We start from the raw sequence: 20780 nt of genomic DNA, 5'->3' as shown, positions 1-20780 counted from the left end.
AGGTTAGCCAATTAATTGTGTACTAACTTCTCCCCATTAATGGACCAAAATTGATTCCTAAGCTCGGCCTTAAACTCCTCCTAGTTATAAAATCTACTTAAAGCTCTATATTTTTGAGTTTGATATTGCTACCAAATGGCTGTCATACCTTTTAAATAGCTAGCTATATATATAATTTCTTGACTAGTGCTTACCCCAAATAATTGGAGGTATTGTCGCATGTTGAAGATCCATTGGCATACTTCTTTTTGCTTTGAAGTTTTAGAATATGTTTTGGGCTTGCTTAATTTTAGTCTAAAAAATATCAACTCCATTGTCCTAGAAGCTTCTATTTGCCCTTACAAAGTAGATATCTAGTCTAAAAAGTATTGCACTTGAGTCTGCATCCGGGATGGCTCTACCATATCTCCTATACTATAATTTTCTTGCCAAATTTTGCTATCGTAACGCCTTCTATCCTTCTAATTGACTTCTTAAAAATAGCTCTTGGTAGTGCCAAAATAGTAATCGGTATGATCATAACAATTGGCTTGTAACTAGACAGTGGCTATTAAGAAACTACCAAAGAATAGACTAACAGTTACTTTGATACTAATGAAATAAATCTAAATTCTCTTAAAGATCTAAAATCCTTCCAATCTATAGCAGCATAAATTCCATCTCAAAGTAGGAAAAAATGAACTACAAAAAAATTGAACAAAACTAAATAAAATAGGATATGAAAGATAAAACAGAACAAAAGGAAATAGGATAGAACAGAACAAAAAATGCAAATCAAACTTTATTGAAAAAAGGGACTAAATCCATATCTAATTAAATGCTCCAAATGGCCTCAATTAGTTTTATTTATATTTTATCCAATCATCTTAGAAATTTTTAGTATGTCATTAATAATAGGCTCTATTAAAATAACTACTCTTCTAGAAGATTATAGAGGTGGATTCTATCTAAATAATTGCCTTTAATTTTTTTAGGATGTTCCATGATGGATTTGACATGGACTACCAATCTGGCCCGAATTCTAAAAACTTTTCAAAACTTTTCAAAAAAAACCCCAATTACTTATTTCTATGCATCAATAATACAATTATCTTATCTATATTTCATTACATCTAATCTATGTTGGTGGCTATGGTGTTTCTGCTTGAGGAAGTGTTGTGATTTAAACTAAAACAAAAGATTGGTAAATTTTAGGTATGTACTATGATAAACTTTGTAGTAAAGAATAGGAGTATATATTTATTTTGGATTGTCTTTAAAAATAAATATCTTGTATTAATTATTTAATAATTATTATATAATTTAAATTAAAATAAAGTGATATATTTTTGTATAGGCTTTTGATACAAGTGTCATACTTAGAAGTTTCAAATATTAAAGAGACAATATTCAAAAGTCATAATATTCTATAATATATAAAAAAGACTTATGCTTTGGCTTTGATTTAGAAACATGCACATGAAATTTTTCATAATATACATTGTTTAAAGAAATTTGCTAAAGTAATAATATGATAATCTTACATTTATAATATAATATAATCAACATTTAAATATTATATTTTTTATAGATTAATAATGATTATTATTATTATATATATATATATATATATATATATATATTTTAGAGTAATAAGAGGATAAGTATTCAAAGATAATAATATCAAATACTTGTTTACTAGATTAAAAAATTATGTAATAAAAAGTACAAGTTTACAACAGACATTATGTAGCCTTATCAAAACAAAGAAGGCATATAGAATGAAAAGCCATAGAGGATTTAATTCTTAATGTTGAAATGAAAGTCATAGTTGAATTATTTTTGAAGTAGCATTGATGTCCCTATAAAGATTGATATAATAGAACTTGTACACAATTACAAATAATCCAAAATTATTTGATTAAACAAGGCTATGATCTATATCTTATGAATTTAATAGTTAAAAGAGACCCTCTAGAAGAATATCCTACCAAGGGACTTGGATAGAGATTATAAGAAAGTAAAATTTTATGGACAAAGATTTTTATGATTGTAATGCAAATTTAGATAGAAATAGATATATCCCAGAATGTATAAAGGGTGTACACCATAAAGTATATAGAATTTTATAAAATATATTATGGATATCTAATTACTTAAATTAGGAGGTAATAATAGTCATATCACTATTAAAAGAATATATTGGAAATAGAAAAGTTGAACCTAAGGATTATTCCAACACAGATTTGAAAGTATTTTTTTTATGGAGCAAAATAAATGTGCATGACTTGTTGATACAAAATATCCTTGATATAATGCACTGTGAAAAAAATTATGTGAGAACCTAATCAAAATTCTATTTGGTAAGAAGGACTATCAAATATTTATATATTTGGAATATATTTGAAAATAGAAAAGTTTATATACCAAATGCTTATTATGTACTAAAAAAAAGAAAGAAAATTTTTTTTAGCCATTATTGTAGCATTATAAGCACTAAGACATTATAATGGAATAATACAAAAATAGATATCTAATAGTAGGCTATAGTATATGAAGTGATATGACTTCTATCTCTTAATACATTAGATATTATTTCAGAATTTTTAAGTGCATTAAAACTTAATTCTCATATATATATATATATATATATATATATATGTTATTTTAACTACATTAGATTTATAAAATCACTTTACTTGATTTGTAAAAGAAATTTGAATGATGAAATGCAATCATTTATTGATTTTTTTTTAATATTTTAAATTTTTTGGTATATATTATACAAAGACAAGAAAAAAATGATACAAGAATCAATATGTATCTCCAAATGTGATTATTTTACAACAAATTTATATAATATTAGAATATAAATGTTGTCTTTGGCAGTTCAACATATTCTTGAAGATAAGATCTACTAAGCTATCATAAAAGTTTGTTGTGTCTTCTACAAGCTTGTATAAAGGTAGTTCATATTAAATAAAATGAGAAGCTAGTGGAAGATGCCATAATAGCCTTGTGCATATTAAAGAAAGAGTTTCTATTAGGATTTTTTAACATAATAATTTATGTCATAATTTATTTAATTCAAAAATTATTTATTTGTAGCCTATAGAGTAGTATATGAAGACATTAAAAGATTATGTAATGATACAAGTAGGATCAAAGGAAAGTAAGGCAAAAAGATATTCTATAGACAATACTCTTGGTTTTTGTATAAAATATATGATATGCTTCAAGCCAACATTACATTGCATATGGGATCCTATAAAGCACTAATCTATCTATGATAAAATTATGGAAGGTAATAGTATAAAGTGACTAATGTTGGATGATCTTTGAAGTTGACTATATGAATTTGTTAAAATAAGTAAGTATTATCTTAAGTAAGTTGCTAATAGTCAAAGGGCAACAAAAAGATGAAGAGAAGTAACTAAGGAGGTTGCTAGGATTTAGGTAGCAACTAAATTAAAAAAAATCTAGGATTTAGTTGGATGAAATAAAAATGGATGTGATATCAAGAAGATGGAAGTTATTTGATTGGTTAGCAACCACCACCTATAAGTAAAAAGTGTTGGAAGTGTGATGTATCTCATTCCACACTTTTCTTGTATTTAAACTTACTGATTTTTATTTACTTGTGTCTTGCTTATTGTATTTATTCAAAAGGTTATGGACCCACACACACTTGATTATTCATCTCAAGTAAGTTAAAGTTATTTGTTGGTTGTTGTTCTTGTGTAGAATAAATCTTATGGTGTTTCTTGATGTTAGAATTTGTATAATCTAATCTTATATTTTGGCTTGTGAAGGTTCTAATTTGGGCCTTATAGATTCCTAACATCTGTTTGAAGGTTCTTAATTCCTAGGATTGAGTGATTAATACCTTATACAAAGACCTTGATAGTGTCTTTGGTGTTGTGGAAGTTTTAGTAAGAAAGTGAGTTTTATGAGTTAGAAAAATTGATAGTGAGGCTGATTGGAGTCCACGTACTTATTAAAAGCTTTGAAAGTTGAGTTGGAAGTATTTGGAGTAAAGAAACACTCATTTGTTCACAAGAGGGCATTCTGAGATTTTGCCAATGCAAAATTATTTTGGTGATTTTAAGTACATAGAGACTCTTTTTTCTTGATATTTTTGATAGATCTATTCTTACACATGGCTTCTAGTAAAGGTGAAGGTTTGAGAGTGATTGAGAATTTTAAAGGTGACAATTTCTACCATTGGAAGGTAAAAATGGAACTTTTATTGGCATCTTTGGACCTTTGGAATATTGTAGATGAAATTGAAGGGCCTCTAAGCATGCATGCTCATGCTAAAAAGAAGAAGGACTTTACAAGACATGAAAAGAAGGCTTTTGGCATGATTGCCAGCAATTTGGATGAAGCTAATTTTTCTCACATCATCTCTTGCAAAGGATGAGTAGAAGCATGGAAGATCCTTTATAACATATATCAAAGCAAGAACTTATCCAATATCATCTTTATAAAGAGAAAATTCTTCGCTTGCAAGATGGAAGAAGGTGATGACCTCATGGCTCATGTCAATAAGGTAAAGGCACTTAATAATCAACTTACAATTATTGACAAGTCTTTAAAAGAGAGTGATATTTTCATGACTCTGCTTATGAACCTTCTTAAGTCCTACAACTACCTCATTGTGGCATTGGAGTCCATCAAACTAAAAGAGCTCACAATGAATTATGTGACGGCAAGACTTGCTCATGAAGTGACCAAAAAGAAAGAAAAAGAGCCTCAAAGTGAGGATTTGGCTCTCTTTTCAAGACAAGGCAAGGAGAGTTATTCTAACCAATATTGCAGTGCAAGAATTTACTTCATTTATGGAAAATCAATTCATTTTGCAAGAAATTGCTACAAGGTTAAAAAAAAAAAAAAAAAAAAAAAAAATACAAATAATACTTGTGATGAATATGGAGGTGATAATTATGCATTCATAGTAAGAGAAGGTACTTCCATGGCTGCTATATCCAAGTGGATTGTTGATTCGGATGCCATGATTCCATACAAATGTTCATTTGACACTTATAAAGAAATTTCAGCAATAAATATACTCATGGGAGACAATGGCATAGTAGAAGCTATTGAAATGGGCTCTATTGTAGTAGAGATTGTTGTGAAAGGCCAAACTAAGAAAATCAGATTGAAAGACATCTTACATGTATCAAAGATGAAGAAAAACCTCTTCTCGGTGAATAAACTTGTTTTCCATGGTTGTAAAGTGTAATTTGATAAGAATGGGTGTTTTGTGAAGACATTGGAAGGAAATGATGTTGTAAAAAGCTTCAAAGATAGAAACATCTATTTCATCAAGTGTAAGAAGGTGAATGGAGTTGAAGTGGCTGCATTTGCTGAATTTCCTCAAGATGAAGACAAGTTTGGCATTTGACATCAACGCCTTGGTCATTTGAATGCCAAGAGTATGAAAGAGCTCTAATCCATAGTAAGTAGCTTAGATCTTGGTCATATAAGCCACAGTGCTATGACACTTGCTTGTGAAGGTTGTATTCAAAGCAAACAACAAAAGGCTACATTTCTAAGTGGAGTTGCAACACATGCAACAAAATTATTGGAAATAATCCATTCTAATGTTTGTGGACCTATAAGGATGCCAGCAATAGGAGGTGCAAGATACTTTGTCACATTCATTGATAATTTTTTAAGGAAGGTGTGGATTTTCATCATCTAAGCAAAGAGTGAGTGTTTTACAAGATTTAAAGAGTTTAAGGCACTTTTGGAGAAGCAATGTGAATGCAAAATCAAGATATTGTGTACAGACAATGGAAGTGAGTATATATCAAAGCAATTCAATGATTTCTTGAAGATGCATGGTATTACAAAACAAACCTTCACTCTTTACATTCTTTAATAATATAGAGTTGCTGAAAGAGCAAATTATATCATTGTAGAAATGGCAAGGAGTATGCTAAATGTATGAAACCTTGGATTTGAGTATCGGGCGGAAGCTATGATAACAATAGTGTATACAAAGAATATGTACCCTACAAGTGCACTTACATTAAAAACTCTCAAAGAAGCTTGAAGTAGGAGAAAACCTTGTGTTTCACACATGAAGACTTCTGGATGCATATCATATACAAAGACACCAGATTGTATGAGATCAAAATTTGATGCAAAAGGTACAAAATATGTATTTGTTGGATATTGTGAAGGTACAAAGGCTTATAGGCTTATGTGTTTGGAGACCAAAAAGATCATCAAAAATCTTGATGTTGAGTTTTTGGAGTACAAGAGTACTTGTAAGCACTTAGAGATGTGTCTATGTAAAAGTAATAGTATATTTGTGGATAAATCTTCAAATTTAGCAAAGAAAGAAGAAGATGAAAATAATAATGGTTATAAAGGTGGAAATAAAGATAAAGAGGCAAAGACGATAGAAAATAAGGCCTTTAAAAATGCTAAGACCACCAATAAAGAGCATGAAGATGTTGATGATGATGGTGATGAGGATTATCAATCTTTAAGTAAGAAAAGATTATCTACTAAAGAAAAGAAGGTTGGAGGAGACCATAGAATACAAAAAGTTGAATCTTCTTCAAATGAAAGGAGATATCTTTTTAAAGATAGAAAACAACATGGCGAATAGTGGAAGAATCACATCTTTCTTCAAGTAAATTAAGAACATGCTAATGTTGTACTTTTTCTAATGTGTTGAGTTTGTGTGATGCAATGAAGTCCTCAGATGCTTTGAAGTCAGAAAAAACCATAGAAGAAGAATATCAAGCACTCATGGACAATAGAACATGGAAATTGACTCAACTTCTAAAGCTTCAATTGGTTGTAAGTGGATGTTTAGAATAAAGAGGGATGCAATGGATAATTTTGTGAGGTATAAGACAAGATTGGTTGCCAAAGGCTACTCACAAGTTGCTGGTGTTCATTTTAATGAGATATTTTCTTTAATCACCAAATTCACCACCATTAGAACCATTGTGACAATTTGGGGCAGCAGAAGAATTAGAGATGCAAATGATAGAAGGTCAACAATAGAATATGTGTTCTTTATTGGAGTGCAAGTAATTTCATGGATTTGAAAGAGACAACCAACAATTGCAAGGTCAACAATGAAGGCAAAGTACATGACAGCAAGTCATGGTGCAATGGAAGCAATATGGCTAAAACAAGTTTTAAAAGACATTGGATTTGTGCAACTAGAAGCAACTCCAATGAAGTGTAAAAATCAAGGATGCCTTGCCTTTCCAAAGAATCCAGAGTATCACTTAAGAATGAAGCACATTGACATTCAACATGACTTCACAAGAGAAAAGATTGAAATGGAAGTAATCGACATGAAGTATTGTGCAATAGAAGACATACTTATAGATTTGCTTACAAAAGCACTAGTTAAGGATAGGCAAAAAAAATTAACAAAGGTACTAAAATTAATAGCCTTTGACCAATAGCAAAGTGAGAGTATTAAAATAAGTAAGTATTATCTTAAGTAAGTTGCTAATAGTCAAAGGGCAGCAAAAGGGTGAAGGAAGTAACTAAGGTGGTGGCTAGGATTTAGGTGGCAGCTAGGATTTAGGTGGCAGCTAAGTTAAGAACGAACTTAGGATTTAGTTGGATGAAGTAGAAATGGATGTAATATCAAGAAGATGGAAGTTGTCTCTTTGGTTAGCAACTACTACCTATAAGTAAAAGGTGTTGGAAGTGGGAGGTATGCCATTCCACACTTCTCTTGTATCTAACCTTCCTGATTTTTATTTACTTATGTCTTGCTTATTGTGTTTATTCAATAAATTTTTGGATACAAATATTGTACAATTTTAGCCATAGAAAAAAAAAATTAAGCAACCATGTATTAATCATATTACATATAAGATAGTATAAGAATTGATAGTAACAAAAAAACTATTTCAACCTTTAGAAATATTAGAGTATTTTTTTTTCAAAGAATAGTAGTAGTTATACAAGACATAAATTTTATATAAAGAAGAAGAAAGATCCATAACTTGTATTTGCAATAGCATACTATTGTATTGTAAAGATAATATCAAATAATTCTCTTAAAGCTATTGTTTAGGATTTGATGATATAATAATTTGAAGATAAATTAAAAAATGTGAGTCTTTCATGATAGCCTAACTTGGTTTAATAAAAATTTATAAATAAAAACATGAAGTCATATCATTTTTGTAAATAACATCAAAACAAGATAGACAAATTTTTTCTTGTATGCATTTATAAGGCAGTATTTTGTTACAAAAGAAAAGCAACAAGCAAATAGAATAGTTTTTTATTGCAAATTTTTTTAAAGAAGATATAGATGCATAATACTAAACACCTAGATTCTTATACTTGAAGAATCTCAAGTATTCCTTCTATGTCTCCACATAGGAACTATCCATGTGCTTGTTTTTTACAGCTCTTGATTTTGTCAAAATTATGATTAAAAAATTCACTTTAGAAACTATCTTCAATTTATTTATCAGTTTTATCTGGTCTTTTTCAACCTATTCTTTAAACATTCATATTTTCATGGACTTAATCTTTTCTTTGTCTTCTTCAATTTAATCTTCAACCATCTATATTTTCATTTTATCTTACAACTCTTATAACTCAATATTAGACCAAAAGTATATAGAATAACATGCAAGCATATCAATTATATTTTTTTATTATGATTTTTTTAATAATAATAATATGATTTTGAATCTATTTATATATTTTTATAATAAATTTCTATTAATATTATTTAAAACATAATAAAATAAATTTATTTTTAACTATGATAATTATTAAAGGTGGTTTTAACTTCCTAAAGTGGTTTTAATTGCCTTGTCTTTTTTACACTTAGGTGGCTAACTACTTTGCTTTTCATACTCTCTTATTTTTTTTTAATCTTATTTATACTTTTTTTTATAAGTTAATTTTTAAATTAATTTTATTTCTTTTCACACATCTTTTTAATAAAATAATATCTTTATTTTATGAATTGTAATTTCTAAGATAACAAACATCATTTTATCTTAAAATATAAGAGCTTTTAAATTTTGTAATTTTATTATAGAATAAGATCTATTCTATTATAGATTCTAAAAACTTTGTTTGGAAGATTTATTATATGCCTCCAAATTTCAAAAATTATTGTATTATTATTGAAATAATATAGGTTTACAAAATACATCTTTGTTGTAAATCAAAAGAGTTAAATAAGAAGATAGTTGATTATAATGTTGTTGTGTCTTAAGAACAAATTTCTATAATATCCAGTAATAATGTTCAACTTCTATCATGATATACTAAATTCTTTGGTTAGATGAAAGAAATATTTAGCTTAATTACAAAAACCTTATTATAGTATTATTATACAAATAGATTAAAATCCAATCAAAAAAGAAGATCGTCTTTTTTAAATTAAATCCAATTTTAACTATATAAGACTCTATTTCAATAAAAGTATATAACCAAATGATGTAGAAGATATAAAACCTTATATAGAAAGAAATGTTTTTGTAACAAATATATATGAAGGCTTTGTTAATATTAAAGCAAATAAGCATGAAAATTTATTAGAAGATTCATCAAGATAAGATGTTTAAATGTATTATTAAGAACTTAGTTCCTAAATGAGAGTTGCAGAGAAGAGATATCACTGTTCATGTTAATTTAAAGATTCCAATAATAAATAATTATATTAATAAAATAATATAAAATTATATTCTTTGTGGTTTAATTTTAAGGATATTTTTTTGACTTGATAACTCTATGTAATGCATAAAGTATCTCTTGTAGATTATAGGTATGTAAATAATAATAAAATATTGTGTTTTGATTTGAAAATCAATAACATTGATTTTGACCAATCGCTTGTGCAACATTCATTGTATATGTATGGAATTTAGTATTATGCACCATTGATTTTATGAATGAAAGATTATTCTTATGAAAGACGTGAAATTAATCATTAAATCAATGTTGGTCCATATACTCTAAAAACAAGTGCATAGATATTATTATAATTATTTTTAGTTATATATTAAAGATTGAATTAGAAGAACTATAATAGAATTATAACTAAGTTGTTTAAGATGACAAAGATATTTTAAATTAAAAATAGAATGTACATATATTAATTTTAATAATTTCATAATATAAATCAAATATAGTATATTTTTTATATTAAATTTAATATTAAATATGATTTCTTATTTATTAAAAAATTTATGGATAACATAAAACCATTAAATTTAAATTTTTTAACATCACTTGAAGAGGTGTTTTTCTTTTAGTATTATAAATTTATAGAAATAAAAAATTTAAAAATAAAAAAAAAAAAAAAAAAAAAAAAAAAAAAAAAACTTAGTCTTGAATTAACACTTCTTACTATTAAACCTTTGAAATAGACTTTAGTTTTGTAGACATGTATTTGTTCTCACTTTAGAAATTTAGAGCTTAATTAAATTTTATTAGAAGTTTAATTAAGACTTATTCATGACTTCTAAATACTATTAAATTATGCTACCTTGTATTAAACATCAATCTACAACACCAATTCATTGCTATTGTCTTTGCTAATATATATGAATTGAAGCCATTATTGATATCTTAAAAGATTTTGTACAAATCACAATTTTAAAGTGAATTTTATACAACTTAATTTCAATTAAAATATTTTCATGTAATATAAAATTTAGTTGAAGAATACATTAGGCATCTGGTTGTAGAAAGTTTCAACTTATCTTGAATTTTTTTTTTAATCAAAAAGAAATTTATAAGGTGTTTAAAAACATCCATCTTAGCAATTGTGACCATTTTTAAAATCCTCAAATTAATCAATTTTTAGCAATCATTTTATCCATTAATCAATCAAAATTCTCAAATGGCCTTCTTAAGATAATTATTAAGGACATTTATATGCCCTTTATTCATCTCTAAGACAATGGAGTGTATTTCAAGCTCATAGATATAGATTCTACTAACACTCTTTATGCAACTACAAACCTCAATCAAATAACAAAAAAACTTTAAACATATTTTAAACAACCATATATATTTTTTATAAAATTCTAAACTAAATTTATTAAATTCTTGATAAAATCCAAATTAGATTTTATAAAAAATCCTATCCACCTTAATCAAATCGCAATCAATTTCTTAAAGAAATCTTATAATTTTTTTATTAAATCTAATAATAAATTAAAATATTTATAAATTATTGATTAATTTTTTATTTCACTTCAAAAAAAATAAATATTTAAAATCTTAATTGAAAACACATACAAAAAATTTAAAGAGAATTTAATTTACTAATCAAGAATAAAGTTAAATATTTTTATGAGGAATTAGACAACCTCCTTCTTTGTGTATCTTTGGTAAAGGATGCTCATTCAAATTGTTTGTCATGGACATACTATCATGGATATACATGCTTATTCTAATAATTACTTATATGATTAGGTAGAAATAGATAAAAGTAAATGAAAACAGATCAATTTCATAATATCTTCTAAATGAGCTTTTTAGAAGCTTCATAGACATAATTTTGACTTTATATGTGTTTATAATTGGCTTTTAGATTAGAAACTTCATCAACAAGTTAGCCACATATGATACGTATAGGTAATTTATTGAATAAGCTAACTATGTGGTACTCACGTAGAAAACTTGTCTTGCAAGTTAAGACATGTCGCTTATAAAGTCAACACATGTTTGAGGTCCTATAGAATGTCATCATATAACTCCTAGATAGATAGTATATATAGAGGCATGAATGAAGCCTTCTTCACTCTTGTCAATTCTTTTCTTACTTTAGTCTAGATTCAAGAGACTTTGCTTTTTTTAACTTTTGGCAATAGCTATTTTAGTTTCTTTTTAATATATATATATATATATATATATATATATATATATTTCTTTTATTTTTTTTTATACTTTTATAAAAAAAGTCTCACTTGATTATTTACTTTCATTGGATTCTTGTTTTTGATAAATTAACAAGAGTGTATTTATAATATCAAAGCTTTGTCTTTTTTTGATTAAAAATAGATTATCTCTTTGTCTTAATGAGACATAAGCATATTAGAAGTTGCAGATTACTTTCTTCTAAATTGATATTATCTTTAATATTTTTTTATTCTCAAGTATTTTCTTTTATTTATCTTCTTTTTATTAGACATCTTTTCTTTTATAAGTGTTATCATGGTAGAACTTCTTTAAATAACAAGTGCAATGGTATAAATATAAAAGTAATTAAGGGAATTAATGCTTACAAAGCATCAACTTAATTTACTACTATAAGGAGCAATAAGAATAACAAGGAGCAAAGATATAGAGATGAGTAGAGCTACTTCAACATCTGCACCAAATCATGTCCTTTCTCCTATAAGGGAACAACCTTCTAGTGTTAAAGAACTAAAGATTGCAGTATCTAAAAAGTTTAATGGCACAAGATCTAAGTTTTGAAGATTTATTAATCAAATATAATATGTGATTAAACTTCAAATCTAAAGCTATCATATTTCAAGATTGTAAGTTAGATTCATTCATACACTTTTTTCTAGTTTAGTATTATCATGGTTTTTATCTTTTTTTGAACAACAAGATTTAATATTAGACAATCTAAAGGTTTTTTTTGACAAAGTTTTGACCCATGTATGAAAAACATGATGTAATTTATATTGCAACTAATAAGATATGTATTTTGCAATAAAATAATCAATCAGTAATATTATATGCTTTATAATTTTGACAACTTACAACTAATATCAAGTGGAATGATGCTACACTTATTAGCCAATTTTTCTATGGATTATAATATGAGATAAAAATATTGATGCTCAACTTAACTGAACTTCAAACATTGAATCAAGCAATTGACTTTGTTGTGAAGTATGACAGTCATCTTTTTGAATTTTAATTTGAGAGTCGTACAAATGTGCCTCAATGTTATTATAATTTAATAGCAATATCAACATCTCTTCAACACATAGATTTAAAAATAAAGAATATATAAATTGATTTGATGTATTTTAAATCTCTTATTGAACAAGAAATAACTCGTTATCATTAGAAAGAATTGTACTTGTATTATAGAGAATCTAAGCATATAACTCAATATTATTCAAATAAGTAATACAACCACAAAATGAAGGGTATGGCTATTGAAGAAGATAGTATATTAGAAAACAAGTTTGTCTAGCTATAATAGGGATCGCTTGGTTGGAACCTTGTATAATACTTAGTGAAGGTATTTCAAGGTGGATAATATACATAGAAGCAAGAGTGAAGCCTTCTTCATTCTTGTCAACTCTTTTCTTGTTTTAGTCTAGATCCAAGAGTCTTTAATATTTTTGACTTTTGGTAGTAACTATTCCAGTTTCTTTTTAATATACATGATTCTTTACTTCTATTTTTTCATATTTCTATGAAAAAAGTCTCACTTGATTATTTGCTTTCATCAAGTTCTTGTTCTTGACAATAAGTTGGAAACGTGTTAGAGGACCTATAGAATATTGCTACATAGCTCTTAATTAGATAATATATATGGATGCAAGAGTGAAGCCTTCTTTATTCTTCTTAATGCCTTTCTTGTTCTTAATTTAGTTTTAAGAGTCTATACTCTTTTTCTCTTTAATAATAGCCATTTTAGTTTTAATAGTACAATATTTTTGGAGTAAATAATTCTTCTTCTTGAGTTATATAAGAATATTTTGAAATTCTCCTTATTTTCATTTATGTCCTTGACATTAGCTTATATAATAAGCTACCAATACATATAATATGTGGCTAATTTATTGGCCAAGTATTCAACATATCAATCATCTTTAGATACATATGAAGGTGAAATCATATCTATAAAGCTTCTACAAAGCTTTTATATAAGATATTATCAAACTTATTTTCTTTCAATTATTTCTACCTATTCATATTATCTAAGTGAATATTAATATAAATAAATGTGTTTGTGATAGGAATCCACTCTTGAATTTTGTATGTTATCAAGTCATCAAGACTGGTAAGCATCGAAGACATGGAATAAGGTGCTAATGACATAGAGAGCCTTCCTATCAAAGTTAACATTTGTCCCTCCAACATACTACAAAGAACTTCTAAATTATAGTATGTGATTTTGTTCTTTGGTTGTCACTATTGGAATTGGCTTCTCAAAAACCTACCTTGTACAACTTCATCGACAAGGAGTACAAACATACAAAGATATATAGACAAATAATAGATTATTTTAATATTAAAATGTACAAGAACATTTTGGCTTTGTAGCTAATGAGAAGATTGCTTGAGGTGCCATTGTAGATACTTCATATCAATCATAGGAATTATTAATTTATAAGATAAGATCATTTATACACACAAGCAAATGAATGGAGATATATTATACTAATTATAATAATATATTATTCTTTGTGTGTAAAATTACTCCAATATTTCAACTAACTGTGAATCATGTCTGGTCTTAGATATCTTTGTAATATAAGACATATAAGGTTAATACCATATTGTCTACTTTAATACCAATATTGAAGGAAGCCCAAAATGTAAAAAAAATAATATAATGCCCAAATGGCAAATATGATATTTAGAGTATCAAGTATTTGTTGAAGAGTGCAAGTGGTAGAAGTTAAGCAAGGACCTAAAAATTATGCATCCTATTCTTTTATTGGCACATTGATTGCCTTATTTGAGATCCTAGCCATTATAGGTGGAATAGATTGATTGTTGATAATAATTGTATATTCAATGAAAACATCACTACTTCATTCATGGATTACTTGGCCAAACTTCAATGAATGTTACTACAAAAGCAACACCATGTCCTACTCATAATCACATGGAAGTAGGCCAAAATTCTATCCACCATATATAAATTATAATGGTCCAACATATGGGACAAGGAAAGAACAAAGAAAGAAGCTAATCTTTTGTAGCCATTATGGCACAAGACAGTTGTGATAAATGCTTGAAGATGGCTAGTCATTGTTTAGGTTGATTAATAATGCCATGTTTGCATAAATGGCTCTTACAAAATAGCATTCTACCAGTTTTGAGAATGCTTATCTGTATATAAAAAATAAAAAAAAATAAAAAATAAAAAACTAATCATATGATGCACATATCATACAATCATCAATTACCCTATGAACTACCTAGTCTCATGTGGCGCCCAAAATGCTCTAGAAGCTCATGGAGCTCCATGGCGCCATTGAAGCAAATCTTTATTGCCCAACTAGAAATAAAGTGTTTTTCTGTATCAAAGGCTTTGACAATTTTTGCAAAGTCACAATTTTGCAAAGTCGGTGGTTGCTACCCAAGGAGTCCATCCCTTGGCTTTTATGGATGGAACAAAACGATGCAACATTCAACGGCATTTATTGGACTCCATTCTTGTGAAAATGTCTGGGGACAACACTCAACCCAGATGGAAGTTAGTAAGTCCTAGCCCTAGTGTAAGAAGGTCAATTTAGGTTGTATCATTCTGCACTGTCCGGTCTTGGCTGGGGCACTTGAACTTTATCTTTCTACTGCAATAGAGTTATCTCTATTTGTTTCAAAAATAAATAAATAAATAAATAAATAATGTTGGACTGACATTTGGATCGACTGCGTTGAAAAAAACTTCAACTGAAACCATGCAACAATTAATGAGAAATGAACCCCCATATCTATCTATCTATCTATCTATACATATATATATATATATATATATATGCAAGCATGCACACAAGAGCCAAGGATCTAAGAGGAGAAAAAGAAATGACTCAGCCTGAAGAATCAAGCTGATAAGTGTGGTGGATAACTGGAGTGACGTGGAACCCTTGACGACAAGCTGCTGCAATTGCTGCTCACTGACGACGCGCATTGATTGATTTTGCCAGGATCCGTCGACGAGAAAAATGCTTGAACTGATCGTGTTTCGAGGTTTCGATGTAAGATAATAAATGTGTCAACTAGCTGTGGAAATGGAGTCAACTTGCTTCCTGGTGGCAGTTGTCAACTGGACGCTGCACAGAGGCCAAATGGGTAGCTTTTAAATCGGTCAGCAGTTCGTTGTACCGAAGTCAAGCAATGTTCCTTTCGGGTGAATCTAAGCTGGCGTCTTTGCGGCGGCAGACCACATGTTCTGGCCGCCGCTAGCACGGTGAGCAGCGTCATTAGTCAGTTTTACTAGGGTGGACTACGCCATTCGACGGTGTAAGGTGCTTCATGTGTGCAGCTGCATCGTATCATGACGCCAGGTTTCTATAAGTAGAGGTTCAACAATACGGATTTTGACAGATTCCAGTCACCATGAAAGCTACGAAAGAGGCTTTGTGGGCACAGGGAGCGAGGGCAATGAGTAGAATAAGCTGGGTTTACATCTGGTCACGACGATTGATTCGCGACTAAGACTCATGGTGGGGTGATTGAGGAGTTGAATCATGTGGTCATGAATTTCTTTGGAAAGAACTTATCCCCACCAGAGTGTTTTTATATTTGTTCTTACCTTCTTCCGAGAATCCTAAGATATTGTTAAAAGTAAACTATACAAAATTGTCAACTTAAGTGGTCTATTCGACTTTTCGTCAAGGAACGAAGGCCTCTGATTCGTTGTGATCAAGTGTGATTGTGATGACTAAGATTCTTCACACTTGATCACTCGAACTTTCTCTCTAGAGCTCCCTATTTCTACAATTTGCAGAGGTGTTCGAATCATTGAGGACATAGTCAGGTTTCCTTCCTTCGAGTGGCTTGAGCTTGAGCTCAATGTTGGACCTTGTTGAGATTTGAGATCTGTAAGCTTGCAAAAACCAAGTTGATTATAGTTTCACACTCCTAGTCTGGCGCAAAGACTTACTGAATCGGAGTGTATCTTTCTCGTTGAGTCAGTTTCGAATCCACCGAATCCTGTTGTGCTCATGTACCGCAACTGGTGTCACAAGATTCAGCAACTGTTCGGCAGGACTGGTGCACTCCTCCCCCCTTCCTCCAGAGACTTTTTTTGTTTTTTTATTTTCTCCCTCCTCACCATGTTGAATTCATCAAGTCCAAGTGAGATTGTTGCTCTAGGAGATGCCCTCAGAGATGACGGTGAAATATTAAAATCTCCACTGTGGGCAAGTAGGGTTTAGTGAACTATATGTCCTAACGTTTCTTGGAAGGCAAAGTGATATGTTCTTCTAGCACATTTTATGACAACCTCCTAGAAAAATCAAACTAAAATTCCGTATTTAGTCGATGAGTAGATTAGACAATCGCAATAGAGATCCTCCGCCTTAGTGTCTAGTTCACTAGATTGCTCGACATTATGGACCCTTCCGCGAATCATAGTGAATTTAATAACTCTGGAACTGTTGTAGTTTCAAGTGGAAAACCCAGTTTGGGACCACCCTATTTAGATGGATATCGGTGTATCATTCTCTTCTCTATGTGTTCGCAAAATTTCGTAAAGTTGCAATGGGTTGCTAGAACACTCTCTCTTACTGAGTTGCAAGAAGTGAAAGTCAAGAGCATTCCGGAGAATAGAAGATAATATGGAGTATTTGAAAAAAAAATTGTAGCCAACCTAAGGACAGTAGGACCCCGCAATTGATCATCAACTATTGCAGCTAGTGTTCAACAAAAGGAACACTAGACATCTGCGATGTACTCATCCTTGCAGCTGCACATTTTGCACAATGACTGTCAAAGTTTGTGAAGCGAATTTCCACAGACAGTCCGCTCACGTTCTCTGTATGAAGCAAAAGCTTTTAGCATGTAGGGAATGGGTAGCAGGGTTATATGAGAGGATGAAAAGTCCTTACAAATGCTGGGGCCTGCTTTGTTTCCACTGCTACCTTTTCTCTTCGAAGTAGATGTCTGTATTGCAAATAAGGAAAATCGTTGCAAATATTTTGTCACAATTTGACACTTCTTTGCTATATTTTATCTCTCTGCTTCGCTGCGAGTTGTAGGATTCGAGGAAGAGTAAGATTTGATGACGATAATCAAGCCACACTCGGTGCTAGATGCTGCTAAGGTAGCGTCCTGTTTGCGTGAGACTTTCCGAACCGGACGTACCAGACCGTCGAATTGGAGACTGGAGCAACTCCATGCAATCGTAAAACTCATCGAGGAGAACGAAGATGAAATTTGCCGGGCCCTTTTTGCCGATTTACACAAGCCAAGGCACGAAGCCTTAACGATGGAGGTTTGTTATGCTTTCTCCCCAACTCTTCGTCGCCATATCATTAGTTTTATCTACACATGAACCATCATGTTGCATAGAATCAACCTCATGATCCGTATGCAACAGAAACCCGAGTGAAATAATTTTGTTGGAAAATATAGAGCCTTGTCGTCACAGCATCTGCCAAGCATGCGATCAAGAATCTGAACAAGTGGAGAGCTCCTGTGAAGGTATTCAGCTTCTTTCGTATGTAAAGCTTAGCCGATCCTATTTCCTAAGCAATGGTTTTATTTTGAATTTCAACATGACGGTTGTTGTTCGCTTTAACACGATTTTCATGTAAGCCTTTCATTGTGTGTTTGGCCAAATTTAGATGTCAACTGCGTAAAGTGAGCACTACAAGTTCGAGGCGGAGATTTACCGTTGCGTTGCATTTTCTGCAGAAAGAAACTCCCTATATCGTTTGGCCAGCGTCTGCTTTCATACTACCAGAGCCTCTTGGAGTGGCATTCGTCATCGCTCCATGGAATTTTCCTTTCCGTAAGAATTTGTCTTACTTTCAATACTTCCCACCCAAATTCATACTGCAATCATGTCGGAGTTGAACTTTATAATCCAGGTTTGAGAGTTTATCTTTTATGCTAGATGATGATGTGATTTATGTACATGACGTGGGATTGAATGTTCGGCAGTCTTGGCGGTAGATCCCGTAATTGGAGCAATTGCAGCCGGTTGTACAGTTTGCCTCAAGACGTCGGAGGTCACACCAGCCACCTCTGAACTACTGAGCACGTTGGTCCCGAAGTATCTCGACAATGATGCCATTAAGGTGGTGGAAGGCGGAGTGCCTGAGGTTACGGCGCTACTGGAACAGAAATGGGACAAGATTTTCTACACCGGTGGGTACTCTGACTTTACCCTCACTTTGTTACAACTCTTTCTTCATCTTTCCAAAAACCCAAAAAGAAGCCTACTTTGATCACCCTGTGTAGAGGGAATGCTGAAATCTACGGTTGTGGAATTTACTTTGTTGCAATCTGGCTGAACCTGCAGGAAATCCGAAGGTGGGGAGAATCGTCATGGGAGCAGCTGCCAAACATTTAACCCCAGTGACTCTCGAGCTTGGAGGTAAGTGTCCCGTCTTCATCGACGACACAGTTGATCTGCAGCTGGCATCAAGGCGGATTATGGCAGGGAAGTATGGAAGTAATAGTGGCCAAGCATGCATTTCTCCAGATTATATTCTGGTTGAAGAACATCTTGCACCTAAACTGGTACATCCTCTACGTCATTCTTGCTAACCATAGCTCTGTGGAGGATGTTACTGTATTTGCTATTGTTTAGAAGAATTGAGTTACTGAGGGTTAGCTCGTCTTTCAATACAGATCAAGCAGTTCCGAAGTACATTGGTGGAGTTCTTCGGAGAAGATCCACGCACCTCCAAGGATTTGTCACGCATTGTGAACAAGAACCACTTCCAACGATTGTCACGACTCTTGGACGATCCTGCCACAGCCGACAGGATCGTGCATGGGGGAGAACGAGACGAGGATTCGTTGTAAGGCAGTCCTGCCCTTCGATTAACATCCACATGCTGACGTGTAACATTAGGGGTTCCTTTGAATCAAACAATTGCTTACGATGCTGCTGAACTTTCCAGATACATTGCTCCAACCTTGATAGAAGATCCTGCGCTGGACTCCCCCATCATGGCTGATGAAATCTTTGGCCCCTTGCTGCCAATCATCACAGTAAGTTCATTCTAAATTGTACACCTCAAACTCTGAAAACCTAAACTCCTAAGGAAAATATGATAGAGAATTGTCTGTGCTGTCTGTGAAATTCTTACCAAGTAAATTGCGCTTGACTTCGAGGGAGTAGGTAAGAAATGTCAACGCCGCCATTGATTTGATCAACGATAAGCCGAAGGCATTGGTAGTTCATTTGTTCTCCACCAACAAGGATTATGTCAAGATGTTCACTGAAGAAACATCTAGTGGCGGATTGGTGATGAACGACTGCATCATGCAATTCATCGTCCCTGAGTTGCCCTTCGGCGGAGTGGGAGAGAGTGGCACAGGTGCATACCACGGCAAGGCCTCGTTTGACACATTCAGCCACTTCAAGAGTATCTTCAACAAGAGCCAGTCAGGTGATGCTCCCATACGATATCCTCCCTTTACACTTTGGAAGCAGGCCATGTTAAGGGCGTTTCTTGAAGGAAGATTTTTTAAACTCATCCAACTTTTACTGGGCTTGCAAAAGTAGAAGCTGTGGTTTCATTGGCCGATTCCAGACCTCGATGCGAGAGCTTTCAATAAACATATGCCACCTCAAGGGCAAGGCAGATTCTACCTCAATACGAGACTATTCAATGCCTCCGAGGCTCTAATATCATTTTCAATTTTCTCTACAAAAACGGCAGTTTAGTGTGTGCAGGCAGATTTGCGAAACTGCGACCATACGGAGTCTGCGTACTTTAAAACCTGGAGTCTAGCCATCGTAATAGCCCTACCACTTAAGATTTCTAGCAGTAGGTTAATATCAGTTTCTGAGAAAATTGTACAAAACCACAAAAAATTGACATCGAAATAAGCCTGTATTTTCACCATGCATATTGTACACACCATTGTTTCACAACTGTCCCAGATCTGGG

At 31.4% G+C, this 20780-nt stretch overlaps 1 protein-coding gene across 2 annotated transcripts; it reads left to right on the top strand.

Moving 5' to 3' along the window:
* The first annotated feature begins 16628 nt into the window (after positions 1-16628).
* LOC112286636 (aldehyde dehydrogenase family 3 member H1) lies at positions 16629-20737 on the top strand. 2 transcript variants are annotated; one of them, XM_024528704.3, is made up of 10 exons: positions 16629-16923; positions 17910-18145; positions 18286-18354; positions 18568-18664; positions 18817-19023; positions 19178-19398; positions 19510-19682; positions 19785-19875; positions 20006-20276; positions 20564-20737. In XM_024528704.3, exons 2-10 carry the CDS (start codon positions 17933-17935, stop codon positions 20605-20607), a joined length of 1386 nt encoding a protein of 461 aa, XP_024384472.1. In that variant the 5' UTR covers positions 16629-16923; positions 17910-17932; the 3' UTR covers positions 20608-20737. The 2 variants fall into 2 exon arrangements, with proteins under 2 accessions (XP_024384472.1, XP_024384471.1); XM_024528703.3 differs by lacking the exon at positions 20564-20737 and having other exon boundaries at positions 20006-20499.
* The last annotated feature ends 43 nt before the right edge of the window (positions 20738-20780 follow it).

Source organism: Physcomitrium patens, chromosome 9 (genome assembly GCF_059467195.1).
Source record: "Physcomitrium patens ecotype Gransden chromosome 9, ASM5946719v1, whole genome shotgun sequence".
NCBI lineage: Eukaryota > Viridiplantae > Streptophyta > Bryopsida > Funariales > Funariaceae > Physcomitrium > Physcomitrium patens.
Note: the sequence above shows the minus strand (reverse complement) of the source record. Positions and strands in the feature narration are given on the sequence as shown.

What these genes read in the sequence shown, in the direction of transcription:
- LOC112286636 (XM_024528703.3), top strand. Translation starts at nt 17,933, where the DNA reads ATGACGATAATCAAGCCACACTCGGTGCTAGATGCTGCTAAGGTAGCG. An exon ending in ACGAAGCCTTAACGATGGAG is followed by an intron (nt 18,146 to 18,285) that starts GTTTGTTATGCT and finishes TGGAAAATATAG; the next exon opens with AGCCTTGTCGTCACAGCATC. An exon ending in AACATCTTGCACCTAAACTG is followed by an intron (nt 19,399 to 19,509) that starts GTACATCCTCTA and finishes CTTTCAATACAG; the next exon opens with ATCAAGCAGTTCCGAAGTAC.